The 24,285-nt window shown below is 34.8% G+C and overlaps 7 protein-coding genes across 11 annotated transcripts; 3 read left to right on the forward strand and 4 right to left on the reverse strand.

The window, feature by feature from the left end:
* Positions 1 to 30: 30 nt before the first annotated feature.
* Positions 31 to 1,639, reverse strand: LOC135847497 (uncharacterized). Its single transcript, XM_065367048.1, has 4 exons — positions 989 to 1,639; positions 696 to 907; positions 469 to 570; positions 31 to 393 (listed from the first exon to the last, which is right to left on the reverse strand). The coding sequence occupies exons 1-4, from the start codon at positions 1,116 to 1,118 to the stop codon at positions 292 to 294; spliced, it is 546 nt and encodes a 181-aa protein (XP_065223120.1). The 5' UTR covers positions 1,119 to 1,639; the 3' UTR covers positions 31 to 291.
* On the forward strand, positions 1,627 to 16,308 carry sev (sevenless). The gene is made up of 36 exons (XM_065367032.1): positions 1,627 to 1,978; positions 2,064 to 2,126; positions 3,405 to 3,464; positions 6,364 to 6,454; positions 6,562 to 6,779; positions 6,892 to 7,131; positions 7,215 to 7,359; positions 7,441 to 7,557; positions 7,624 to 7,927; positions 8,008 to 8,208; positions 8,294 to 8,613; positions 8,709 to 9,013; positions 9,120 to 9,317; positions 9,397 to 9,586; positions 9,921 to 10,259; positions 10,350 to 10,525; positions 10,610 to 10,810; positions 10,890 to 11,078; positions 11,164 to 11,436; positions 11,528 to 11,724; positions 11,941 to 12,054; positions 12,146 to 12,366; positions 12,454 to 12,633; positions 12,694 to 12,908; positions 13,018 to 13,165; positions 13,246 to 13,475; positions 13,549 to 13,715; positions 13,792 to 13,982; positions 14,061 to 14,264; positions 14,342 to 14,551; positions 14,618 to 14,943; positions 15,014 to 15,208; positions 15,270 to 15,508; positions 15,598 to 15,789; positions 15,863 to 16,008; positions 16,089 to 16,308. The coding sequence occupies exons 1-36, from the start codon at positions 1,856 to 1,858 to the stop codon at positions 16,247 to 16,249; spliced, it is 7,089 nt and encodes a 2,362-aa protein (XP_065223104.1). The 5' UTR covers positions 1,627 to 1,855; the 3' UTR covers positions 16,250 to 16,308.
* A 46-nt stretch (positions 16,309 to 16,354) lies between these two features.
* LOC135847496 (TATA-box-binding protein-like) lies at positions 16,355 to 17,380 on the reverse strand. The gene has a single exon (XM_065367047.1). It carries the CDS (start codon positions 17,077 to 17,079, stop codon positions 16,507 to 16,509), a length of 573 nt encoding a protein of 190 aa, XP_065223119.1. The 5' UTR covers positions 17,080 to 17,380; the 3' UTR covers positions 16,355 to 16,506.
* Positions 17,381 to 17,605: 225 nt separating this feature from the next.
* LOC135847492 (smad nuclear-interacting protein 1-like) lies at positions 17,606 to 19,474 on the forward strand. 5 transcript variants are annotated; one of them, XM_065367040.1, is made up of 5 exons: positions 17,606 to 17,823; positions 17,894 to 18,036; positions 18,438 to 18,509; positions 18,597 to 18,668; positions 18,735 to 19,474. In XM_065367040.1, exons 3-5 carry the CDS (start codon positions 18,460 to 18,462, stop codon positions 19,399 to 19,401), a joined length of 789 nt encoding a protein of 262 aa, XP_065223112.1. In that variant the 5' UTR covers positions 17,606 to 17,823; positions 17,894 to 18,036; positions 18,438 to 18,459; the 3' UTR covers positions 19,402 to 19,474. The 5 variants fall into 5 exon arrangements, with proteins under 5 accessions (XP_065223112.1, XP_065223113.1, XP_065223110.1 ...); XM_065367041.1 differs by having other exon boundaries at positions 17,894 to 17,917; XM_065367038.1 differs by lacking the exon at positions 17,894 to 18,036 and having other exon boundaries at positions 17,607 to 17,823.
* Positions 19,475 to 19,498: 24 nt separating this feature from the next.
* Positions 19,499 to 21,681, reverse strand: Mfap1 (Microfibril-associated protein 1). The gene is made up of 9 exons (XM_065367037.1): positions 21,482 to 21,681; positions 21,113 to 21,407; positions 20,867 to 21,038; positions 20,708 to 20,792; positions 20,474 to 20,631; positions 20,237 to 20,397; positions 20,007 to 20,166; positions 19,840 to 19,929; positions 19,499 to 19,766 (listed from the first exon to the last, which is right to left on the reverse strand). The coding sequence occupies exons 1-9, from the start codon at positions 21,531 to 21,533 to the stop codon at positions 19,584 to 19,586; spliced, it is 1,356 nt and encodes a 451-aa protein (XP_065223109.1). The 5' UTR covers positions 21,534 to 21,681; the 3' UTR covers positions 19,499 to 19,583.
* An 89-nt stretch (positions 21,682 to 21,770) lies between these two features.
* LOC135847494 (alpha-ketoglutarate-dependent dioxygenase alkB homolog 6) lies at positions 21,771 to 22,906 on the forward strand. The gene is made up of 5 exons (XM_065367045.1): positions 21,771 to 21,927; positions 22,003 to 22,179; positions 22,253 to 22,360; positions 22,434 to 22,532; positions 22,602 to 22,906. The coding sequence occupies exons 1-5, from the start codon at positions 21,898 to 21,900 to the stop codon at positions 22,860 to 22,862; spliced, it is 675 nt and encodes a 224-aa protein (XP_065223117.1). The 5' UTR covers positions 21,771 to 21,897; the 3' UTR covers positions 22,863 to 22,906.
* thoc7 (THO complex 7) lies at positions 22,894 to 24,111 on the reverse strand. The gene is made up of 4 exons (XM_065367046.1): positions 23,916 to 24,111; positions 23,712 to 23,835; positions 23,319 to 23,631; positions 22,894 to 23,241 (listed from the first exon to the last, which is right to left on the reverse strand). The coding sequence occupies exons 1-4, from the start codon at positions 23,923 to 23,925 to the stop codon at positions 23,062 to 23,064; spliced, it is 627 nt and encodes a 208-aa protein (XP_065223118.1). The 5' UTR covers positions 23,926 to 24,111; the 3' UTR covers positions 22,894 to 23,061.
* Between the last annotated feature and the right edge of the window lie 174 nt (positions 24,112 to 24,285).

Below are 24,285 nucleotides of genomic sequence, written 5' to 3' on the forward strand. Positions count from 1 at the left end.
CTTCAAAAGTTCAAATTAAGGTTCTCGAGGAAAAAATTGAATTAATTTATTACTTAATTGAAAAACCTTTCTAATTTAACAACATAACATTAAAATTGAATACAATAACAAGGAATTCATATTATGTACAATAAAATTGTGTAGAGCACTTACCTATTTCTTTAGTTTTTTTTATTAAACTTATTCTATTTTCATTTTACAAATTACAAAATTATGATTTTTAATTTGCACTTTTACTTTTGGGCATCTCTAAAATTACCCACAAATAAATTTGAAAAGCAACGCTAATTACTAATCCAGCGGATAAACAATTCTCAACCATGGCTTGGGAACATACTGCGATTTATTGTGATCAAAATATTCAAAATATTTCATTGCTTCACCATGATAAATCTGAATAAATTGAAATTAATGTTTAAGTAAGTACCACTCAACAGATTTTTCCTCTAAAGGGTAACATTCGTTTACCTGGATAAATTCCAATCGAATTAACTCTTTTTGTAATGAGGTTGTTTTATACTCAGAAACGCTAGGATGATCAGTTAATACTTCATACACTGGTTCTTGGCCCTTCAATTTCGAAATAATTATAGGTAAGTAAATCGAATACTCATCACCGAGTGTAACTTTTTGTAAAGTTGTTGTTAGCCTACTGCATAAATATTTCATTTTTTACAGATGTATAGTCGGCATACCTCTTTGAATCGCCATCCAATGATTATACCAACGAATTTCAACCGAATGTTGACAACAACATGTCCGACTCGATACTGAACAAGCGATGGTCTTTTACTCCTGACTGTGACGATTTCAGAATTGAGATTGTCATTTAATCCTATACTTTCATCTTCATCAGTATCTTCAACATCACTTTCAAAATTTTCTTTAATCATGCGAAAGAAATAATCTGTAAAAAAAATCCTAGCTTTGTAGGTAGGTACTCGTTAATGTTAGTTTAGAATTATTTTTAATACACTTTTTTCTATACCTTTCAACGGGATGAGATTTTTATTCAACGAATGAATCAAGCTAAGCACATATGTTTCGGCCGGTTTTCGATACGTGATTAAAGCAAATTGAAATGGTACGCAAATTAATAATATAATTAAACACTTCATTTTCTGGTTCAGAAACACATCCACGAAACGATACGTCGTTTAACGTATCACCCATTCCGATTCAACTTTGACAACGCCGAAGCCGAAAGTACGAGGTTAATGAAGTACCTATTGTTGGTAAACATCTGTTCAAACATATTTCATACATTTTCACAATCTAGGTGTTACGAAGTTATTTACAAAATCGAGACGAATAAGTATAAATTCTTCGTCGCTGATTTTTCGTGATTTTTTAGGCGCACACGAAGGAAACGATACCACCTATCTAGATCGAAGAAATGCTGAATTGACATAGGTAAATGAAGCAAAAAGATATCGTCATATTGTTGAATTAATGACGAATGACCTTTTGAACTCTGCTGTACTGTAACCCTGGCTAATCTCAAGATATTGGTGTTTCAATTAAACACCATGCGCGTCTGAATTTAGATGCGAGAGAAGATCTAGACGTCTTATAATATATTAACAAATTAATTCCTCGAATTTATCGCCATAGACGGCGAAATTTACCGATAAATAGTGTCCATGCGTAAGACAGGATGTTAAGCAGGATAGTAGGGATTGTCGTAATATGTATATGTACAATTAAATTCACACGAGTTATAGCTCGTTAATACGGCGTAAGTTAAGAATGAAACTGGACCAAGTTTTTCAAGTCGTTATTCAACAATACCCGCGCTATGTTCGTTTCTCATTTACGCTCTCGTCGAGTTTTCAAATCGTGAAAAACTATAACTATGATCAAAAAAGTAATGTTCGTTTGTATTCTTCACTGTTGTTACAGTTGGAAAATAAGATCGAATGAAATAGCCATAATACAAGATTTAAAAACCAAATGCACCTTGATGTGCCCTTTTCAAGTTAGTAATCTCGAAGAAATTTTTCGTTTCGGCGTTCGCTCGACGATAGGTACCTATAAAAATGATGATTTTTCCTTCTGTGTAGAAAGAAACTGCTGATTTGTATGCTGACGATATCACTTGCGAAATTAATTGCAAGATTCAACATGTAAGTAAAGTACTCAAGTATTTTCGACGGTGTTTTTTTTTTGTTCTAATTTTTGATAGTGTATGGATCATCGGCGAGAATTAGGGGACTAGTTTTATATGTATTAAATTCTGCTTCTTCGCGTATATAACATCGCGCTCTTTTTGATTATTGAAATTAATCAACTTAAATTTGTCGTATACAACGTGACTCTTACAAAATGGTATTTTATTATCGCGTTATGTTTCCTATTAGGCTTCGGTTTTGGCGCTCATTTTTTCCTTACTAGTTTCAATATAATTTTTTTGCGTCGTGAATTTTTTTTTTTTTGAAAAATTCCTTAGGTGAAATATTTTTAAAATTTTATTTCTCTAGAGTTATCGTCCTCATGCATAAAAAAAATCATCCTGCAATTAAAAATTCATTGACATTTACTATATTTAGAAGCGCATTCGTGAAATTAATTAAGTTAAATTTTCTATCTAACGTCTCATTCTCACAATTCCACGACGGCCTTTAAATTAACGTCGTTTTTATCTTCTTTGTTGTGTATATTATCAACATACATTGTCTGGTTTACGTCTATTAAAATTGTGAAAAAAACATACATACCGAGACGATTAACCAATAAAAATGGTCACAAAGAAATCGCTGCTCGCGTTTATAAAGTGTAAAATGTGTACCTACCTATTTTTAGTGTTCGTTTTTTTTTTCTTTTTTTTGGCCAAATTTTTCCGATTTGGAGGGTTTTATATTGTTGAAAAAATTATCAATTTGACTTACCTGATGCTGGAAAATGTATTTCATCGTTTAATTATTATCTGATTTGAATGCCTTTGGATTTTACGATCGGTTGGTGCTTCGATGAACATGAGTTCCCATTTTCAGCACGAATTCTACAACTTTACTGAACTTTTGAGTTGTACATTTATTTCTCAAGCAGGATTTACGTTAAAGAAAACCTATGCACGGAGAAAAAATTTTCCTAGCAATTTTTTATTTTCATAAACTTACGATTAGAGTTCTTTTTGAATTTTTCTTCGTAGGTACCTTGAGAGTGCGATTTATGTATCTAGTATAGTTATGCTGCATATTACTATACACATTTATGCAATTATTCAATTCTGTTTGCGCATTTAATAACTCGGTGTCTGAAAAGGAAGATCCCTAATTAACCTCTTTGTGTATTAGACACGCGTTTCGGGTTTCGTGTGTTTTATTACCCAGCTTATTTAATTAACAGTCCTAGGTATAGAAAATTCCGCGACGTATCACGTGTTTTATGTTTTCTGTTTTCAGTGTGTAAAAGGCTGTAATTTTTTGGACAAAGCTTTAGAAAACGATTGCCTCAATCTTTGTGTAAGTAAGTTGATATTTTGGTCGAGTAAATGTACCAATCATGTCACACGTGCAATTTAGTAGGTTATCCAGCAACCACATGTATATAAGTATGTTTATAGAAATTAGAAATAAGATAGGTAGTCTCTAAAATTAACAGCTTCTAGGAAGAGATGGGACTTTCAAGCCCCTTAGGTGGATCAGAAGGACAATTTTGCATCAAAGTGCTTTCGGGTTGATATTTGCAGGGTATATGGCCTATGGAACCCTTTCTTGCATGGGATGGGGGGGGGGGATAAAAATGGACTTTTATTGTGAAAAATATTGTTTCAGCTGAGAGTTCTGACAATATTGGAATTCCGTTTAAATTTATGCTAGAAAAAAATGCTAGGAGGTAGGTAGGTATGTACTTATGTGTTTTTTAAGGGTCAAAAACACTTTTAAAAATTCCACTTCCAATTTTGTATCAGGTCTTCTTACAACTACTGAAAAAAATGAACAAAGTTGGGAAATGCCATTTTGAGGAAAAAATATGAGAGTAGAGGTGTGTAAATTTTTACGAGAACATTGATTCAAATTATGCGGAGAAAAAAACTTTCAAAAACGAGAAGCTAAAACTTTCTTGACGGAGGGTTATTGTTGATGGTCTCCACCTTCAGGAATGAAACCCACTAGGTATTTAATTTTTTTTTAGTGACTTTAGTGACTGAAAAATAGTAAAACAGTGACCAAAATTTTGAGAAATGAGAGCAAAGTATATTGCATCCCCCCATCGTTGATCCACCAGGACAACTTTTTTCTTAAAAGGGAAATCCTAAGGAACATTTCTAGCCCTTGTACTAAAAAAAATTACCCTACTTACAAAATGGCGGCCATTTTGATTGACAGGTCAGCCAAAATTGCAGATTTTGCGTTCTAACATAAGACTTGGACGAAATTTTTTAAACCGTACAAAGGTAGATCGAGAGATCAGGCGAAAATTTCACCTGTCAAAATTTCAAGCGCCAAAGTGCCTTTTTCGATTTTTGGTGAATTTTTGAAAATCAAATTTAGGCCAAAAATGAGGAAAAAATCAAAATTTTACCAAATAGACCAAGAAAGCTGAAATTTGGGATGTACCCTATTTTCGACACGCCAAATCGATTGGAAACTGTTTCAACCTGTTTTGAGCAGTTCTGGAGCCTCCATCAGATTTTTGTAACTCTCCCACAAAATTTCATCAAATGGAGTTGGAAAACCGAAATTCATTCTGCAAACTAATTTCAATACGCTACGAAGTCGACTGCAGGTGGATTTCAAGTCGTTTTGGAGCCTACAGCGACCTTTTTGAAAATTACTGGAGCCTCCAGTAGATTTTTGAAACTCGAAATTTCCCAAAATTTTATCAAATGGAGATGGAAAGCCAAAATTCATTCCGCAATCTTATTTCAATACGCTACGAAGTCGACTGCAGGTGGGTTTAAAGTCGTTTAGGAGCCTCCAGCGACTTTTTGAAAGGTTGTATGGCGTTTTTTGGAAAATTTAAATTTCCAAAAAGTAGCTGGAAGCTTCAAAACCATTTGAAACTAGCATGCAGTCGACTTCATATCGTATTGAAATTAGTTTGCGAAGTAAATTTCTGACTGCTAACTCTATTTGATAAAATGTTGTGGGAATTTCAATCTACTGGAGGCTCCAGTATAATTTTCAAAAAGTCGCTGGAGGCTCAAAAACGACTTGAAATCCACCTGCAGTCGATTTCGTAGCGTATTGAAAATTAGTTCGCAGAATAAATTTTGGCTTTCCACCTCCCTTTGATGAGATTTTGCGGGAATTTCGAGTTACAAAAATCTGATGGAGGCTCCAGAACTGCTCAAAACAGGTTGAAACAGTTTCCAATCGATTTGGCGTGTCGAAAATAGGGTACATTCCAAATTTCAGCTTTCTTGGTCTATTTGGTAAAATTTTGATTTTTTCCTCATTTTTGGCCTAAATTTGATTTTCAAAAATTCACCAAAAATTGAAAAAGGCACTTCAGCACTTGAAATTCTGACAGGTGATAAATTTTTACCTGATCTTTCGATCTACCTTTGTACAGTTTAGAAAGTATCACGGCTCTATTCAATCACATCGTCTTACATTTTTAATGTTGTACAGACTGTTGATTTTTAATTTTTTTTTTAAATTATAATTCTGAAGGGTTTTCGTGAAAAATATTGATCATTTCCTAAAATTTTGCACTTTTTCTTTTTTACACGATATATCTTTTAAAAAATGTCATTTTTGCCAAAATAGTGACAAAAATGACTTACAAGTGAAACAACTTGACCAAGTCAATTTTTAAGTGACCGAATTTCATGCCTGCACCTTTCATGCAAACACAACCTGGAAGCTGCTGGGACAAATTTATGGCCTTTCGATTATTTACGCAATATATTTATAATTTTGGAACTTCAAAAAAAAAATGTTTTCCTCTAGGTCTACGTTTTTTTTAATTTTTTTTTTTTTTTATATATTATTCTCGTCGCGGAGAAAAGAAACACAAAATACTCTGCAGCCAAACAAAAATACTCGTAGGTAATAGAAAAATGACATCGATTTTCAACCAGGAACATTTTCACAATCCTAAAAGCTCTTCTCTCTAAGGAAAAAGCTGTTTTAATTTGTTTCCCTGTTTTTGTAATGAGCGTTAGTAAATAGAGAACTGGAGAAGAAGTTCGATTGCGAATTCATTAATTTTTTTAATAGAATTCTAAAAGAACAAATTGTAGGACTTTTAATTAATTTTTTCAACCCTTACATTTCTTACCTTTGACTACCAGAGGTACGTACGTAGTTTTATTCCCCTCGCAGATTAAATAGAAGATAGGTACATAAAAGGTAGGTATTCATTATTGCAAAAATAATTTGTCACTGAATTAACGAATAATTGTGTTCGCAGAATATTACAAATAAAGCAGTAAAAACCAGCGATTTATTTTGTCTGATTGGATGTAAGCAAGGTCTGAAAGCGTACTTCGATTCTATCAAAAGTAAGTTTTAATGAAGAGTTATTGTTCTGAATTTGAAATTTAAAACGAAGTTTACCATCATAAAATGGGATTTTTAATCTTCTCTATTTAAAATGTTTTCTTTGCAGATGAAATTTCTGATTTGCATGCTCCAGCCCTTCTTGACCATACACTATCAACGACTTCTTTATCTTTGGAATGGAACGAGCCTAACTTAATGAATGAAAGTTTTGTATTACAATGTTGTAATGTGGACTTATCAAGTACTTGGCAATTTTGTCAAAATCAATCGTGGAATTCGAACACCGTTAGCGTCGAACATTTACAACCTTACACCAAATACCAAGTAAGTAGGTAAATGCATTTACAACGAAAAGGAAACATACCTCAAAATTTATCATCATTGCTACATCAATAGGTAATTGAGTACTTATATTCAATCTCGTTTACTTTTTTAGTTCAGAGTAGCCATTCGTCTAACACCAGGAGATTGGTACGAGATTTACTCTTCTCCCAGTCCAATAATCGCAACATTACCAGGAGGATTACCGACTTCGCCTCCGAAAATTCTGACAGCCACTGCGGTGGGTTCTAGTATAATTTCGGTGATGTGGAAAGAGGGACAATTCACAAATGGGCCAATAATATCGTATATTTTGCAAATCAGCGAATTACCTGTCGGGTATGCAGGAGTAAAGGTACGTAGACAGCTAGGCACCTACTTCAAGTGAACCTTACAAGAATCAGAAATCAGTAATTTGACATGATATGTCGTTAACAGGATATTATCGCCTCAAAAAATACCCACGCTTACATGCTGCAGAATCTACAACCGTCCAAAAATTATTCGATTTCTATATCGGCCAGAAACACTGCAGGTTTAGGACCACCTGTAACTGTGGTTGTAACCACCAATCCAGCTCAAGGTAATGCCATACGAATACCTATTTGGAAAATACATATAGCTCCCAGAACAAATAATTCATCAGCAATATTGTGTTTTGCAGACAAATCAAAAGATAAAGTCAACTTGGTGATAGCCACAGAACATTCAGTCTACAGCATTACTTCTGACATTCATGACGAACCAGTTCTTATGTATAATACAACCCATGTTATAAAAGGTATAGGTACCAAATTGTCACATCTACATTTTAACCCACAAAAACTAATAAATTTTAATTCTTTAGGGATAGCCTTACACGTACATCGAGAATTATTATTCATCAGCGATTCATCTGGGGCAGTCATCGTCACCTCTTCGAAAGGCCTACTTACTCCTCAGGAAGTCGTATCATTGGGATCTTCAAAGCCATGTGCGTTGACCGCAGATTGGTTGAATGATCACTTGTATATTCTAAGCGAGGTTATACATCCTTCTGGGTCAATTGTTTATCAAGTAGCGCGATGCGGATTAGATGGATCAAACCTTATCGTAGTTATTTCAGGATTCATTATGAAACCACATCATATAGAAGTTGATCCTTATAACGGGTATTTTTCAATAATCCAATTGTCCTCACAATCAGAATTGCATAATTGATTGCTCTAATTACAGCTTTTTATTTTCCAAGGTATCTGTTCTGGGTTGTTCGAGGAGTAGGTTTGTATAGACTAGACTTGATTGATATAAGCAGAGTAATCAATCACAATGTATCTCCAGAGCTCATTTTGGAAGATACAAATCTGGGAGCTTTTTTGGTCAGTTACGATTCATTTAGAATAATCATTCCGGTATATTCTCAAAATATCATGATCTCTACTTCACTGGATGGGTTAGTAAATCTTTGAACTGAAATACACAATAGGTGAAAAATAATATTCCCATATTATTATACGTTCTTCTTCTTATGTACTCAGACAAGATATCGAGAAATTCCACGAAAAAGTTGAAGAACCAAGATTCCAGAACGTCATCAGTCTAGCAATGATGAACGGTTCGCTGTATTGGACAAATGGGGAACGCATGTACAAAGAAGTGTGTGACATTCAAAACAAAACATTTACCCAAAATATTACTGACGAATTATCTATGACCAACTGTATAGCAGTAGTTGCAAATACGCTGTACAGTCAACCAATTCCAGTACCATTGAATCCGCCCACCAATTTCCAGGCTATTTTTGGTCACGATATAGCAAAAGTATCATGGGATAAACCATACAACTTGGCTGGGCAAGGTAAATAGTTTATCTATTGATAACTTAGTGCGTTTGTAGTTCAATGTGTTTGTTTTAGATTTTTGTCAGATAATTTAGCTATTTGGTATTTGCAGGAGAAGGTGCTTGGTCAGCATGGACATATCGATTAATAGTATTGAATAAGAACGGATCACAGTTATTCGACTTCAGTGATATAAAAACTACACAATTTACTGTCACTGGGTTAAAACCAGGAACCGAGTATGTCCTCAAAGTGGCCGCATATACGTTTTCAGGAGAAGGCCCTTGGTCAGAAGAATTCAGAGGCAAAACGATCCATCGCAATACCTCTCTATTATGGTCCAATGATGACGGATTGCTTCTGTCAGATGTAACAGGTTACAGAGTAACTAAAATAGAACCTGTCAATTATCTTGATGTGAGTAGGTACCTAGCGAGTAGCGACTCATCTTTTTGCTTTAGCGGAATTCATCGCAGATCCCACCAATGAAGCAATGACCAACCTGACTGATTATTTTTTGCAGACTGATAGTCAATTTTTGATCACTGATATTGACTGGTTTGAAGATCAAGTTTATGTATCCACCAATAAACAGCAGGTTTTTTGGTATAATTTGACCAGCAATACTTTTGGAAGAATTCAAGATATAAATGCTGCTGACTGCATATCCATCGAATGGTTGGCGAAAAAACTTTATTGGGGGAACACTAAAAATAAAATGGTAATTTCCCAACTTTTCATCATTTTAAAACCATTTTTGATCATGATAATTATTGACAGTTATATGATGTTGATTTCAGATATTTAGGGCAAATCTAAGTGGTACAAAACAAGAAATATTACCCATTGTGGCAGCTGTTGAGTCCCTATTTCTAGATTCCCCAGCTGGGTATCTGTATTGGTCAACTAGAAATACCATTGAAGGAGCCTGTCTGGATGGTACTCAGAAGAGAACATTTTATGTGTCAAGGAATACTTATGCTTTTCAAAGTAATTACTGTTTGCCATATTGAGTCTGATCAGAACTAGAGAATGTCCGGATCTGATCCAAGTCTATTCAGATTTGGTCAAGATCCAATCAGGTTTCCCATCGGATCTGATCAGGTTTGAAGAGATCAAGATCAAATCCTATAAAAAGTTGACCCACCCAGATCTCATTAGAACTGATCACGTTAAATTGAATCCAGGAAATGTCTGGTTCTGATTAGATCCAATCATTTTTCCATTGAGTATTCCAGGTCAAATTAAGATTCTGTTTCTATCATCACAAGTCCAAAATTCAAGGGGAAAAAGTTCAATCCTACTCTATATATTGCTGTTTCAGTTGTTGGATTAGCTCTGGACATCAGAGGATCTGAATTATACTGGATTGAAAGAAGCTCGATAAATCCAAGACGAAACGCTTTAATGATCACTGACACCAAACAAAGTATCCAAAGACACAATAACGACTACTTGATTGACAAATTCAATTTGATCAATCAGGATGTAGCAGGTGGTTTATGCTACATAGATCAACATTTAGTCTGGGTGAGATCTGAAGACAGAAGGGCCATGGTTAGCGGTCTCAATGGCACAACCACTGCTTTACTTCAAAGCGACAGCCTGTCCAATTTATTGACTTGCACAGCAATGGATCCATTCATCAGAACACCCCCTGAAAGTAAATCAAAGTTCCCATCCTCCTACATTTGTATAGACATTGCCTTTCGATGTGATCTTATTAATAATTCAATTTATAAACTTGATTTAGGTACAACATCAGCAAATAAACAACTGAATGTTGTTCCAAATGTAGTATCGCGATCATCTATTCGCGCCGAAGGACCATTCCATCTGTTCAACATATCATGGGACCCCATCACTGGTGTGAACTATGGAAAAGTTTTCTATCGTGTCAAGATGATATTAAACGAAGAAGAAACAATTGTAAGTATGTACTACTGTGCATCTCTTTATAAAAATGACTTTGTCTAGTGCAATTTGGTCATCAAAATATTCATAATCTTTCAGATGGACACATCGGATAGCTTTATAACAGTTGGTAATGCCAAAGCTCACGTTCCATTGAAAATCATCATACAAACGTGGACTCTCTGGGCTGCATCTGATCCAGTCAGAGTGAATCTTCATTCACCTACTTCAACTCCTTCAGCTCCGATGAATCCGAGAATTTTTGTAATGCATAAGAAAAGACCTCAGTTCCAAGATAAAGTAAGCAGATATATCTATGTTTCTGGTATGTAGATGAAATTCAACTTTTTGAATGCTCAATTTTTGGTACCCCTTATAGGAGGTTCTGGCATTATTTCGATGGTCACCCCCTCTAAATCCCAATGGCATTATTAAAAGATACGAATTATCTTGCTCAGTCTTTCATGGCAGCAGTAACACAACCATGTGTTCATCTAATCAGATCTCAGCCAAAACCTTGGAATTCACATTGCAAAATTTGCCTATAAACAAGACCTACTACTTTCAAGTAAGTTTTTCAAGACCTGTTTTCTTTGAAAAAAAAAAGAAAAAATTGGCAAATGAATTAATGATAGAATTTTTCTTGATCACAGGTTCGAGCATGTACTGAAGCAGGTTGTGGTAACTGGAGTACATCAGTAAAGACAAATCTAAAAGAAGAATTTCCTATTCCTAAACTGCTCATCACCACAAAAGAGGGTATAATCAAGATGGACTATGATAGAAAATCTTTTGGAATCACCATCACTGCTACAGAAAATGCCAAGGATACAGCTTATGATGCAGACAGAAACGCTTTGTTCTGGATAGAAAGAAAATCATTGTGTGAATCTCATTTAGATGCGCATTTCACCAACACCAAAAAGGTACGTTTCCTATCATCAGATCCTGGAGTTTTAGTGTTGTACACTCAAAGGTTATACATATGTAATATCAAATATCATTCATGATTTGCAGCTCGCAACATTGAAAAATGAGGGAACTTTCCTGAGTTATGATTGGATCGCAAAACATTTATTTTGGATAGAAAGGAATGGCTCCAGTTCCATAATAAATAATTTAGATTTAAATCGTAATGAAGATGATCGACATGCGAATATCTTGGTGCAACGCAACGCGGTCATTGAAAATATCATTGTATCACCAATGAACAGGTATCTAGATTTACAACAATCATTGTAAAATCCCAGATAGTCCTTTTATATACTCAATCATGTAAATGTCCCATGGAAATGATGGATTTGGGTCTGATCAAGACTCGTCTGAACAGATCCTACTGGATCAAGAAAGTGTCAGATTGATTCAATCATTTCCCCCTGGGATCCAATATGACTTTGAAGCCCTCTAAGAATTCTTGATTTTTCACTTAGCATGTTATATTGGGTAGAAGTCGAAGAACAACAAAGAGTCAGCACATTAATGAAAAGTTTCATTGATGGATCAAATGTCAAAGAATTCTTCCACAAAGAGACAACATTTTCCAAGTAGGTATTTGCCACCAAGTTTAGCCCAATCAAACTGTACCTATTCAATCAAAATCATAAATCATCATTTCAATATTTGTCATCTTCACAGAAATGATGTATCTTCATCATCCATGTATAACAGTGAAGAACAGGAAATCTCCTGTAATTGCACCAGGTCCATAGTTGGAAAAGCAATTGCCCTATATCCATCGCTAAACAATCAATACAAATTGCTCTGGTTGGAGGTTCCTTCAGGGTACATTGTGTCATCTGATTTAGGGGGTTGTTCTTGCAGTAGAATAGTAAAACCAGCATCTGCTACAAAAAATGGTACTTCAATTTGAGAAGTATTCAGCACCTCACAACATTGTTCCATTACATACCAAACTCGAAACTATCTCATACGTTTCCTTTCAGGAGCACCTTTATCAATAACAGCGGATTTCAAAAAAGTGTATTGGTTGGATATGGATGAGGTTACTTTATATTCGGCTTTTTTGAACGAACATTCGTCTTCGATAGAGAAAATTTCCACCAGTAGAGCTAGTCATCTGAAGAAAGTTCTAGCTTTTGGGTCTCATCTGCAATTATTTCCAGGTACAATTTGATATTTTCTCTTGAAAGGAGGCCGAACAGAACTGATGAACGTTATTTTAGATTTCACATGCTTATGGCCGAGTTTATTGCCTGGTAAAGCTCAGATGGTGAAGGTTTCATCGGATGCGATGACTTTGGGATTACCTTTAGTAGAAAAAGAGACTCGATGTAACAATGTATCAATGGCTACTGTTGAGTACACCTTGTATTATGGAATTATTAACGACGATGGTACTTCAAATTGCACCTCAACGACAAAATCTTGCTCTCAAGTGGTATGAAAATTTCGAATCTCATCTCTAGAATTTTCCAAAAGTTTGATAGGCCCCAATTTGAATAATTCCCTCATACCTTCAATGGCTCATAAATTACTTCTTGTTACAGGTTACTTTCGATAAGATAAAAAAAGTGACTAAACTGAAACCATATACCCGATACATCTTTTTCGTTAGCGTTAACAATTATTACAGCCAAATGAAAGGCATAGAACCAGTGATAAGTGAACCTATTATATACAGAACTGCGCCAGGAGGTAAGAACACCCTGATCAAATTTCATTGCTGTCACCTCAAAGTGAACCTAAACTCTGATTTTGGGTTGGAATCGTTACAGTACCATCTCCTCCTCGCAACATGAAAGCAGAGTCGATAACTCCCTACACGGTTCTCGTTCGTTGGAGTCCTCCAGAACACTTGAATGCTGCCGGAGCACGTTACTCTGTGTTTTGGTACACGAAATACGATAATGATACCGAAGAGGAGCGAGAAAACTTGCCGTATAAACAAGTAGACACTTCTGTAACATTGACAGGATTGTTACCCAATCATAATTACACAATTTGGGTAAGTTTTTGAAAATTTTGATTGAAACAGCCAATTTTGAAACGTTTTATAAAACTAAGTTACTGTTTTGAAGGTGAAGACATTTCCGGTAACGACAGGAGGATCGACATCCTCAACGGGATACTCGATTAGCGAAAATATCACCATTCAAACTTACCCAGAGCCAGGCAATTTGACGCTGATCAACGTGACATCTTACCTACTGAATATTTCATTACCTTCGGACTTGATTGGATTACGGTAAGATGGTTTTACCCTCTCCCCTCCCTCTAATATGTGCTCTTTCTACCATACTGACAAAATCTGCTTACATCAGATCTGAAGTTGAATTCTTCGATCAAGTATCAAAAAAATGGGAAACAGTAACGAAGAACAATAATAATTTCGTCATTCTCAGTGGCCTATTCCCTTTAACTTTGTACAAAGTTAGATTAAAAATCTGGTATTCAACCATTCACCAAACATCATTTCTCTGGCTACCGAATGGCTTTGAATTTAAAACTTTGGGTAAGCAAATAAATCATCAAATATCATACCTAAAAAAATAGAATGATCCTACTCCCTGACAAATTGATGTGTTGGCAGGAGATCGTCCCAGCACACCTGGTACCCCAGCTCTTCAACATTCCAAAGAAGACCAATACCAAATTGTTTGGGAACCATCGAATAATTATGGAACCAGTGTCCAAACATATTCTTTGGAAGGAAAATATGCTCAATCTGAGCAACCTCGTGAGGCAGATCTTATGGATAAATATTCCAACTGGACTGTTTATTATAATGGAACAGGTAGGTAAACGCCTGCGATGTCGATGTAAATTTTAATTCTGACTTTTCAAATAATTCAATTTATTATTTTTTTTCAGATAATTTCTGGACAGCGATCGGCTTAAAACACAATACCAAGTATATCTTCAGAGTACGAGCGAAAAACGAATACGGTTGGAGCGCTTATAGTGAAATCAGCGAAGAATCCGAATTACCTAACAAAGTTTATAAATATATTTTCATGATGGCGATTTTTTTAACCCTATTCTGCATATTCGGAGTCACCACTCTATTTTTCTTCTTACAACGTAAAATATTTCTATAAAATAATCCTTTCTTACTTCACGAACACTAATCAATCTTTAAATTCGCAGTATATCGACGTAAATCGTCCAAAAGCAAAAGTGTGAACTTCGTGAAGAATGGAATATTGACCAAAATCTCCAACGGTGATTTCGAATTGGTTAATTTACGCGAACTTCCTTCTGGCACAAATTTCGTCAAGAATAGCAACGTGCTGTACATTCCTCAAAATGACAACAATTATAAAATTGACACCGAGTTTTCTGAAATGCCTCGTATACTTCGAGAACAAATCACACTGACCAAGTTTTTAGGGAGTGGAGCTTTCGGCGAAGTATACGAAGGTAAAGTTAAAAATCTTCTTTACGAGAATATCGAAACCAAAGTCGCAATAAAGGTAAGATAGGTATCGAGAAAACACAAATTTGAATTCGCACTTCAAACAAATAAATTTTTTTCTTTCGCAGGCGTTGAGGAAAAATGCGACCGAGCAAGAGAAAATAGAATTTTTAAAAGAAGCAGAATTAATGAATAATTTCAAACACAAACATATTCTGCAAATGCTCGGTATTTGTATCGATAATGATCCTAATTTCATCATCATGGAGCTGATGGAAGGAGGAGACTTGTTGAGTTATCTTCGATCTAATCGATCTCTAACGGTAATAATTCTGTACACTAACAAAAAAAAAAAACTGTTTACTGAAATTGATTTTTCAACAGGTGGGAAGTTCCAATTTAACATTTTTAGATTTGATGGATATTTGTTGCGACGTAGCAAGTGGATGTTGTTACCTAGAAGAAATGCATTTCGTGCATAGAGATTTAGCTTGCAGGAATTGCCTGGTATCTTCCAGAGATCCTGCTCTTCGAATCGTCAAAATAGGCGATTTTGGATTAGCTCGTGATATTTATAAAAATGATTACTATCGTAAAGAAGGAGAAGGGTTACTTCCAGTCAGGTAATTTTTTGAATGAAATGAGAACTTTTTTCTTCATTTTTTTTTTTTTTTTTTTTGAAAAGGGAAACTTTATGATCATTTTTTAACAGATGGATGGCTCCTGAATCTTTAGTCGATGGAGTATTTACTCGACATTCGGATGTATGGTCTTTTGGGGTCTTATTATGGGAGGTGATGTCCTTGGGTCAACAGCCATATCAAGCAAGAAGTAATGTGGAAGTTTTACAATATGTAAGAGCAGGAGGTAGACTAAGCTGCCCTGTGAACTGCCCTCCAAAAATGTAAAATAAAAATCATGATGTTAATTTATCCTTCGAGGAATGAAATTTTAGGAATACGTATGTTTTTATATAGGTATAAATTAATGGAAACTTGTTGGAATTTCCAACCCAAAGAAAGACCTACGTTTAAATATTGTTTAAAAGAGCTAGAAGAATTGAAAAATGACTGTAACTCTAGTTTCGTCAACTTGAATTATACGACGTTATTGCCAATTACGAGTGAGTACCTATTTATAAAATGAAATACTTTGAATGAATCCTACATTTTTAAATATTTTTTTTCTGTCAACTCGCAATAGGTCAAAAAGAAGCAGATGGCAATAGTTTAGCAAATATGGAGGACGTACCCTCAGACACGCAGAATAAAAAACCTTCCAAAACGAAATCAATTACCCCGGTAGAAGAAGTAGAAAACGACAGTTCATTAGAAACACAATTATCGAATTTGGAAAAACCGTAAATAAAAATCATGATTATTTTTTATACAAAATCTTTTTTAAATAAACATTTTGAAAAATATTCGAATATGAAAAAATTATTCATTTAGAAAATAAAACAAATCAAATATATCAACAGAATATATTAAAAGAATTATTCAACAAAATCTCAAAATAAGGAAAATTGTACAAAAAAAAATCTACGTATGTAATTATTTATGTACAACACAACAAAAAGCACGATTAACTGTCGAGGAATAGGAAACAAAAAAGACCAGAACTAGGACTTCCTGAAACTTCTCAAAATAGGATACATCAAGTCTAAAGCTTGCTGTAATTCGTCACGTGATTTACCACCGGTGATGACGATCTTGCCATTAACAAATATAAGCATAACAGTCCTGGGTCTAACCAAACGATAAATAAGCGCCGGAAATAATTCCGGCTCGTAACGACTGAATTGAGCGTGACTTTCATTCAAGTCTTCTAAACGAATGGGGAATTTCAAATCGCAAGTCGCTAACATGTTGTTTATTTTGAAATCCTTCAACTGCACATTATTGCCAATTTTTTGTAAGATACGAGCTAACTTTCGTGCACCCAAGTTGGCTAGTTTTTCGTGTTTAGCTCCGCATACGACCATTTTACCGGTAGAAAATGTCAAAGCAGTAACTTTCGGTTCGAGTAATCGTAGAACTGCTCCTGGGAAGCGTTTCGGGTTGTACTCGGAAAGTCTCAGACGATTGTTCACATCTGTTAGATTCAAGGTACAGCTCAAGTTTACGCTGCATACGATGTTTTGAATGAAGATGGTAGGTCGAACATCGGCCTCGGTTGGCTGCGTCGATGTCATGATGGAAGATCCGAGTTCTTCAGTACTCGAAATGCGGTCGAATTATTAATTATTTAAATATAGAAATAATATTGTTACCTCCGACCGATATCTTCACAACGTGACTAAACAAAGCATCATAAAACCTGCGAAAGTGACATGAAAACCCACGAAAACGTCCACGACTTGAGAAAAGAACTGAGCAATATATTTGTCACTAATTAATTAACTTTTGTATGTAAATTTTTGCCGATGCGATTCGCAAAGTTTCATTTCATTTCATTTTCATTTCATCAGAAAAATTTTGTACAAGAAAAACACAAGATAAAAAAAATCACAGATAAAGCCAGCTGTCCATTGGTACGTGGCAATTTATGTAGATGGCGTTAGTATACTCTACTGTGATTGGATAATTTTTCAGATAGGATGATTCCTATTTCTCAATTCGACCAATTAGCAATCAGATGTACACTACCGATCCTATAGATCGATAACCAAACTAATTTATGGATAGACAAAAGCACAGAAAAAAACGTTTTTTTTGACTGGAGGATCGGGGAAGACGCGTTATTTTTATTATGAATTGAAAAGTGTGGTGTCTCTGCTGATAATTTTAATAATTTCGTCGAATTTCGTGCATTTCATTTTAAAAATCAATGTCTAATCGAAAATTCTGAAGATATAATCATTGTACAGTTTGTAGCAATATCAGTTTCGATCTTCTCGCATCAAGTAGCCATCGTTACGAGGAAATCTCCATCAAAAGTAAGATATCGTTTGAAATTCATCAACAACTTGTTATCTACCCTTATTTAACTTTTGCGTTACTTTTCAGTTTTTATAATGAACAAAATGCAATGTAAAGTCGTCATATTTTGTCACCTTCGTGAAATTTTGACATTGCGTCATGAGTAGCAGATTGATGCGTTGGATCGTGTTGGGCATCTTTAAAGTTCGAATGATGGTTCTGCAATTTTGGTTTGCACAGTATTTCTCTGCTTAGTTGATACTTAAGCTATGATGGCATTGTTAAAATTGAGCCTAGTACATTTCCAACGCATCTGATATTCGTTTTATGATGGTAAACATTATGCTTAGGAAGTCCGAGACGTGTTGTTCGACATGTAATTATACGTAGGTAAAGTATACCCGAATCTTGCGTAGCCAGTTGGTATCGAAATTAATAAGAATGAACCTACGTCGTTCGTTTCATTAAATTAGTAATCAAGCTAAGATTCAGACGAGAAAACGAATTTAAAATTCTGCCATACTCATGATAGGCTCTTGACTCTTATTCTATATATTGATGATTATCTTTGTGAATACTTGCGTACATTTTTCTCGATATGCATATTAATAGTACGATTGATTTTTTTCAGGGTATCACGAATATAGCTCACAATGTCTTCTCGACCAAATCATCGCAGAAGTCGTGATAGATCACGTGAAAGGTCAGTTTTCTATTTTACACTCCGCTCCATCGATAAAATTTCCATTTTGTGTATTAATAACTCTTATTGTTTTTTTGTTTTTTTCAGAGGCCATCGTAGGCATAGATCTCGCAGTCATGACGCCAGAGACGATCGCGAAAGACATCATTACAAGAGAAAGTTAGTATTACTCGTTATTCTTTTTTTTTTGAAACAATTTCACAATGAGTTTGTTATTTTTTCTAGGCATTCACATGACAGACACGATAGTGCAGATCGAGACAGACATCGCAACAAACGAGAGAGAAATTTCCGCGACGATAAAAAAGAACCAGTTTGGGGTAAACCTGAGAACTCGCCTGCCAAAGAACCGAAAAAAGAGAAAGAAAAGCCCAACTTTCAAACGACTGGAAAACTAGCAGAGGAAACAAACACATTTCGCGGAGTAGTAATCAAATACAGCGAACCTCCCGAAGCTCGAATACCTAAACGAAGATGGAGGCTTTACCCGTTCAAAGGCGAAAAAGCATTACCAGTTTTATACATTCATAGGCAAAGTGGATATTTAATGGGTAGAGATAGAAAAATTGCCGACATTGCCATAGATCATCCTTCTTGTTCGAAACAACACGCAGCTTTTCAGTTTAGATTGGTACCGTTTAAAAGAGACGATGGAAGTACTGCGCAGAGAGTTAGACCTTATATCATGGATCTAGAATCCGCTAATGGAACGTTTATAAATAATAAGAAAGTAGAACCTAAACGATATTACGAATTATTCGAGAAAGATGTTTTAAAATTTGGCTTTAGTTCTAGAGAATATGTTTTATTGCACGAACATAGTAAAGATTCCGATGAAGATGATGATATGAAAGAAGAACCGGGAACCAAAGAGGAACCGGTAGAGAGTTAGGTTTAATAATTTGTATCATGTGATTTTATAGAATATTTAAATCTGTAATATATTATGTTTTTCATTATTTAAACGATGATAATTATTTAATTGAAACTTTTTAAACGATACAACGTATATTTACACTAATCGAACATAAAAATCATATATACAGAAGAAAATGTGACCACTTATAACAGATTTTATTTCTGTTTGTGCTTGCGTAAGCTGGGTCGTGCGAAAACTTGCTTAACACCAGCTGCCTGGTTATTATGAAATTTAAGATTTTGAGAAGTTTCTGAAATCCACGGTGAGTCGAATTGCGTAGTGTCTTGATCAACCAAATGAGTGTATTTGGTTCTACCGCTGCGACCGAAGTTCTTGACCTGAAAAAAAAATAAGAATTCAAAGTCATTTCCAGGAAGATATGCAAATTTAAAAATACAAAATCCAACTAACCTGCATGACTTTGGGAAGAATCGTTTTATCGAAGTGATCATCGAGAGTGGCAGTAGCGAAATTCCTTTTGAAAATGGTGTCATCTTTGTCCTGTACAAGAAAATACTGAGTAACATCGGTTCATTTAAAATTATTGAGCAGGTACCATATTGAAAAAGAATAATTACCAAATAGAAAGCACCACGATGATAGTATTTCTGCATGAATTTATATTTTCCTTTAACGCTTTTATTAACCACTTGTTTAGGATTCAAACGTAATTCTTGTCTTCTTTCCTCTTCGGTTAAATTACGTAATCTTTCAATTTCCATATTTTCACGTTCCATCCTAATGAAAATTTTACACATTAATTACACCAATAATTAAGAAAGATAGATTATTACAACTGACTACGCACTGCTCTCGTTCGTCCCTATCGCGTTTATTTCTTTTCATTTCTCTCAGCTTCCAAGCTTCGTATTCTACTTCGTCATTTTCGTCATCGGTATTCACATCTTCAATGCATCCTTCTTCTGTTTTAGCTGACGCTTGTTCTTTACGAATTTCTTCTTCTACGAGCTGAAAAATAAAATTTTCAGAGCGTTAAATGCGCAATAAAGTCGAAAATATGATTTCTTCTGAGGTTGGTACGTACTTTCAATGTTTGTCTTCTTCGTTCCTCGACTTTCTTTTTAGATTCGACTTCCATTTGTCTTTTACGAGCAGCTTCCTTTTCTCTTTCAATGATAGTCAATCTGTCTTTTTGACGCGTAAACACTGGTTTCAACCTTGCTTCCGATTCTTCTTCAGAATCTAACAGAATTACGAGAAAACACATTAGAAATAGTGAAACGACATCCTTGCATATGTAGAATAACGATTACAGTACCAGAATATTCCTCATATTCCGATGTTTCTACGCCACTTTCTTCACCAGACAGGAACCTTTCATCTTCCTTTTCTAATACTTCGTTCTGAAAGTACATACAACGATACATCATTAATGGATCGAATATGAAATCCACAATCAAAATTATGAAATACACACCTGTTCGTGTTTCTGATTTAGAACGCGTTGCCTCAACATTAGACGTCGCCTTTCGATTTCTTCATCACTCAAATCCTCATCATCTTCATCATCATCGCCACTGACATCCATCCTATCACGATCTCTTTCTTCTTCGCTTTCACTTTCAGCAGCTTCGGCTTCGTTTGCGTGTCTGTAAATTCAATATACTGTAGAAACAATACACATAGGTATAGAATAATGAACAGAGAAATATTTGATTCATACCTCCAACGAGGAGCCCTTTCTTCGACATCAGCTTCATCCTCATCCTCTTCTTCTTCTTCTTCCTCTTCCTGTGCTTTTCTATTTATTAAACGTCGTAATCTAGGATCTTCGGTGGCTAATATTCTCTCAGTAGGAAGAATAATTTCTTCAGGAGGCGGTGTTTGTTGTCTTTGTTTATGCACTTCGATGAAATCTTCCTCTTCGGATTCTTCCTCACTGCTTGACACAGGAGCGTATTCGGGTCGTTTGCCGGAAACATATCGATGCACTTTGACTTTTTGCATCGATACTTCCCCTGTGAAGAAATTAATTGCGATAAATACCCATTGAAAGGGTGAATATCGAGAGAATTGGAAAAATAGTGCATACCTTTTTCATTTAGAACTGGGACAGCTCCAGCTGTACTTTGGATAGGCTCCATGATTTATTACTATATAATTTGACGAGGATGATACTAAAACAGGCGGAATATGGTGATTTGAGACAACTATATCATATTTTACGGACTTTTCAAGATTTTTTGAAAATTTTGGTTGATTTCATCTGCTTATCAAAAAAGCTGATTTGTATTTCACAGAGAAAAGAAGTAGGTCGATAAATAAAACGTTCTGATTGGCTAAAAAACAAATTCATCATTTTTCTGTGAAGATTTTTTTTTCTTTTTTTTTTGTTCATCACTTATCAGTAAAAAATAAATAAAATTTCAATTTCTTGGTCGTTGCCGGTTGAGCTCTTTTCTCTTAATTCGGAAATTTCTATGATTTGTGGGAAAACCTCTTGAAGTGATGTTGCTAGACTCTCATACTATCTCTACCGTAAGTTTCATCGAAGTAAATTTTTTCAAAGCTGCACTTTTATGATTCTGTACTTAACGAAAATTCAAATTTCAGGTACCTCCTTCGGTCATATACATTCCAAACTTCATCAATGCTGATGAAGAGAAAGAAATCATTGATAAAGTATATTCCGCTCCTAAACCGAAGTGGACCCAGCTGAAGAATCGTAGATTACAGAACTGGGGAGGAATTCCTCATCCTAAAGGAATGATACCGGAAAAAATTCCCGATGTATGATTAATTATCATATTGATCATCCGCGTTAAATAATCTTACATGATAATCATTTCATCCGCTATTTCAGTGGTTACAAAAGTATGTCGACAAAGTAACTGCTTTACAAGTTTTTGATGAAGGATCATCTCCAAATCACGTATTGGTGAATGAATATTTAGCTGGTCAAGGCATAATGGTGAGATGGTTTTCAATATCATAATCAACAATCGTCAGTATTGCATTGTAACTCTTCAATATGTTGGTTTTAGCCTCATTTAGATGGACCGTTGTTTTTTCCAGTTGTCACTACCATTAGTTGCGGCTCTCATACGATTCTGAATTTTTTTCCTTACTCCGGAACTGCCAGCGTAATGATACCTTTTTTAATTTCACGTCAAATTTCATTTCAACATAATTAATATCTGTGTACGTTTCAGGACGCGGACTTGTCCACCGCAAAGAAAGTATATTCTTTATTACTTGAACCTCGAAGTTTACTGGTTCTCAAGAATGAAATGTACAAAAATTATATGCACGGAATTGAGGAAATTAAATCCGATGAAATTAACGATCAGATTAATAATTTGGATGCGTGCTGTGAAAAATATTCCATAAAAGAAGATGTTTCCAGAAGTACTAGAATTTCTCTCACAATCCGAAATGTACCAAAGTGTTCTAACTTTAAATTACGTTTTTGATATTTTTTGTTGAACGAATAATAAAAAAGTGTACCCGCAATAAATTATGTGTATTATTTTCATATTAAATTACTTATCTCATTACAAATACAAATTGAGCAATTTTGACTACAAAAAAAAAAAAAAAAAAAAGTTATAAAATCAACAGCCATTTGCTCCTTAAAATTTATCTTACATATACAAAATTTGAGTTAAAAAATCAATCATCTTCCATCATTTCAGGTAAATCCATTTCATCGTCGGATATATTAATATGGGCACTTTCTCCATTCTTCTCTTCATAGTCGAGTAATGCTTGCAACTGGTTTAGGGAAGCCACCAAAACATGGAAGTGTTTTCTTCTCATTTCAAGTTTCTTATCTAGCTGTTGTTTCGTTTCCTACGAATCATAAAATAAATTACAATTAGCTAAAATTAGCATTCCATTTCATAGTAATACGGAATCCATAGACTTACTTCGAGTGAAGTCAACTCTTTCTTGATGGCAACCAGTTTTTCGTTCATTTCTTTTCTTTCTGGTTGTTTGTCAATAACATTGGCGATAACTTCGTACTCGATACGATTCTTACGATAAATTTTAGCTTTTTGCAAGTCTTCTTTCGCTTTTTGAATTTCTAGCTTAGTTTTCTCTATGTCTTTCTTTATTTCGTCGGCTGATTTTCCATGATTGTTCAATTCGGTTTCGTTCATTTTGGAAGAGATACGTGATTTTTCGAACACATATTCGCATTGAGATAGCTGACTGAGCAATCGTTCTTGAATTATTTTACTGAAACGTTCGATTGGAAATTAGTGAATGATATGCGAATGGAGAATTGGTTTAAAATGAGTAAATTGTCAAATACTCACTCATCACGAGGTGATTCGTTATCAGAATTACACCATTTTACGAAAGTTTTCAGCACAAATGTTAATCTTCTGTCGTCTCCGGTTCCATCTCCATCTATTAGTAAACGTCGTTTGATTACTTCTTCTGCAAAATCAAAGAATACGATGAGTTTGAAGTGAATTTGTGAAGTTCGTTGCAAATTTGTAAGAAATTTATGGTGTTACCGTCGCCCATGGTCGTTGATAGCTATGAAATAATTCGGCACTGGAAAGACTACAGCTAGATACTTGAACAATTGAAATACTGATCAAAATAATCCACCAAATTCCAAAGTACTTCAATCTCTCATTCTCATTTCTCAATTTTTTTCTAAAATTTTGAGTTATCAATAATTTTGTCTGCAGTGTTACAAACCAAAATGTTCAAATATCCCTTCGACTCACGCAGTGAAGTGATAACTGATAGGTAACACTGATGACAATGACTGATAATAAAGCTCTTTAATACAAGTATGGAAATAGATTATACTCTTAAGAAAGTCATAGGATTTTACGTAAGTTTTATGTACTGCGCAGTGCGCGAGCAAGCATCAAA

Source organism: Planococcus citri, chromosome 5, assembly GCF_950023065.1.
Source record: "Planococcus citri chromosome 5, ihPlaCitr1.1, whole genome shotgun sequence".
NCBI classification, from domain to species: domain Eukaryota; kingdom Metazoa; phylum Arthropoda; class Insecta; order Hemiptera; family Pseudococcidae; genus Planococcus; species Planococcus citri.

Excerpts from the sequence above, each read along its gene's own strand:
- LOC135847494 (XM_065367045.1), top strand. The coding sequence starts at position 21,898 with ATGTTGCTAGACTCTCATACTATCTCTACC. Across the intron at positions 21,928-22,002 it reads ACTCTCATACTATCTCTACC|GTACCTCCTTCGGTCATATA; the intron begins GTAAGTTTCATC and ends TTCAAATTTCAG. Across the intron at positions 22,533-22,601 it reads CTTACTCCGGAACTGCCAGC|GACGCGGACTTGTCCACCGC; the intron begins GTAATGATACCT and ends TGTACGTTTCAG.
- sev (XM_065367032.1), top strand. The coding sequence starts at position 1,856 with ATGATCAAAAAAGTAATGTTCGTTTGTATTCTTCACTGTTGTTACAGT. Across the intron at positions 7,558-7,623 it reads TACAACCCATGTTATAAAAG|GGATAGCCTTACACGTACAT; the intron begins GTATAGGTACCA and ends TTAATTCTTTAG. Across the intron at positions 9,014-9,119 it reads AACCTGTCAATTATCTTGAT|ACTGATAGTCAATTTTTGAT; the intron begins GTGAGTAGGTAC and ends TATTTTTTGCAG.
- LOC135847492 (XM_065367040.1), top strand. The coding sequence starts at position 18,460 with ATGTCTTCTCGACCAAATCATCGCAGAAGTCGTGATAGATCACGTGAA. Across the intron at positions 18,510-18,596 it reads CGTGATAGATCACGTGAAAG|AGGCCATCGTAGGCATAGAT; the intron begins GTCAGTTTTCTA and ends TGTTTTTTTCAG. Across the intron at positions 18,669-18,734 it reads AGACATCATTACAAGAGAAA|GCATTCACATGACAGACACG; the intron begins GTTAGTATTACT and ends TATTTTTTCTAG.
- LOC135847496 (XM_065367047.1), bottom strand. The coding sequence starts at position 17,079 with ATGACATCGACGCAGCCAACCGAGGCCGATGTTCGACCTACCATCTTC.
- LOC135847497 (XM_065367048.1), bottom strand. The coding sequence starts at position 1,118 with ATGAAGTGTTTAATTATATTATTAATTTGCGTACCATTTCAATTTGCT. Across the intron at positions 908-988 it reads AAATCTCATCCCGTTGAAAG|ATTATTTCTTTCGCATGATT; the intron begins GTATAGAAAAAA and ends TTTTTTTTACAG. Across the intron at positions 394-468 it reads TTCGATTGGAATTTATCCAG|ATTTATCATGGTGAAGCAAT; the intron begins GTAAACGAATGT and ends CAATTTATTCAG.
- Mfap1 (XM_065367037.1), bottom strand. The coding sequence starts at position 21,533 with ATGGAGCCTATCCAAAGTACAGCTGGAGCTGTCCCAGTTCTAAATGAA. Across the intron at positions 21,408-21,481 it reads CCCAGTTCTAAATGAAAAAG|GGGAAGTATCGATGCAAAAA; the intron begins GTATGCACTATT and ends ATTTCTTCACAG. Across the intron at positions 20,398-20,473 it reads GAAGAAGACAAACATTGAAA|CTCGTAGAAGAAGAAATTCG; the intron begins GTACGTACCAAC and ends TTTATTTTTCAG.
- thoc7 (XM_065367046.1), bottom strand. Across the intron at positions 23,632-23,711 it reads AACGAATCACCTCGTGATGA|TAAAATAATTCAAGAACGAT; the intron begins GTGAGTATTTGA and ends CGAACGTTTCAG. Across the intron at positions 23,242-23,318 it reads AAGAGTTGACTTCACTCGAA|GAAACGAAACAACAGCTAGA; the intron begins GTAAGTCTATGG and ends TATGATTCGTAG.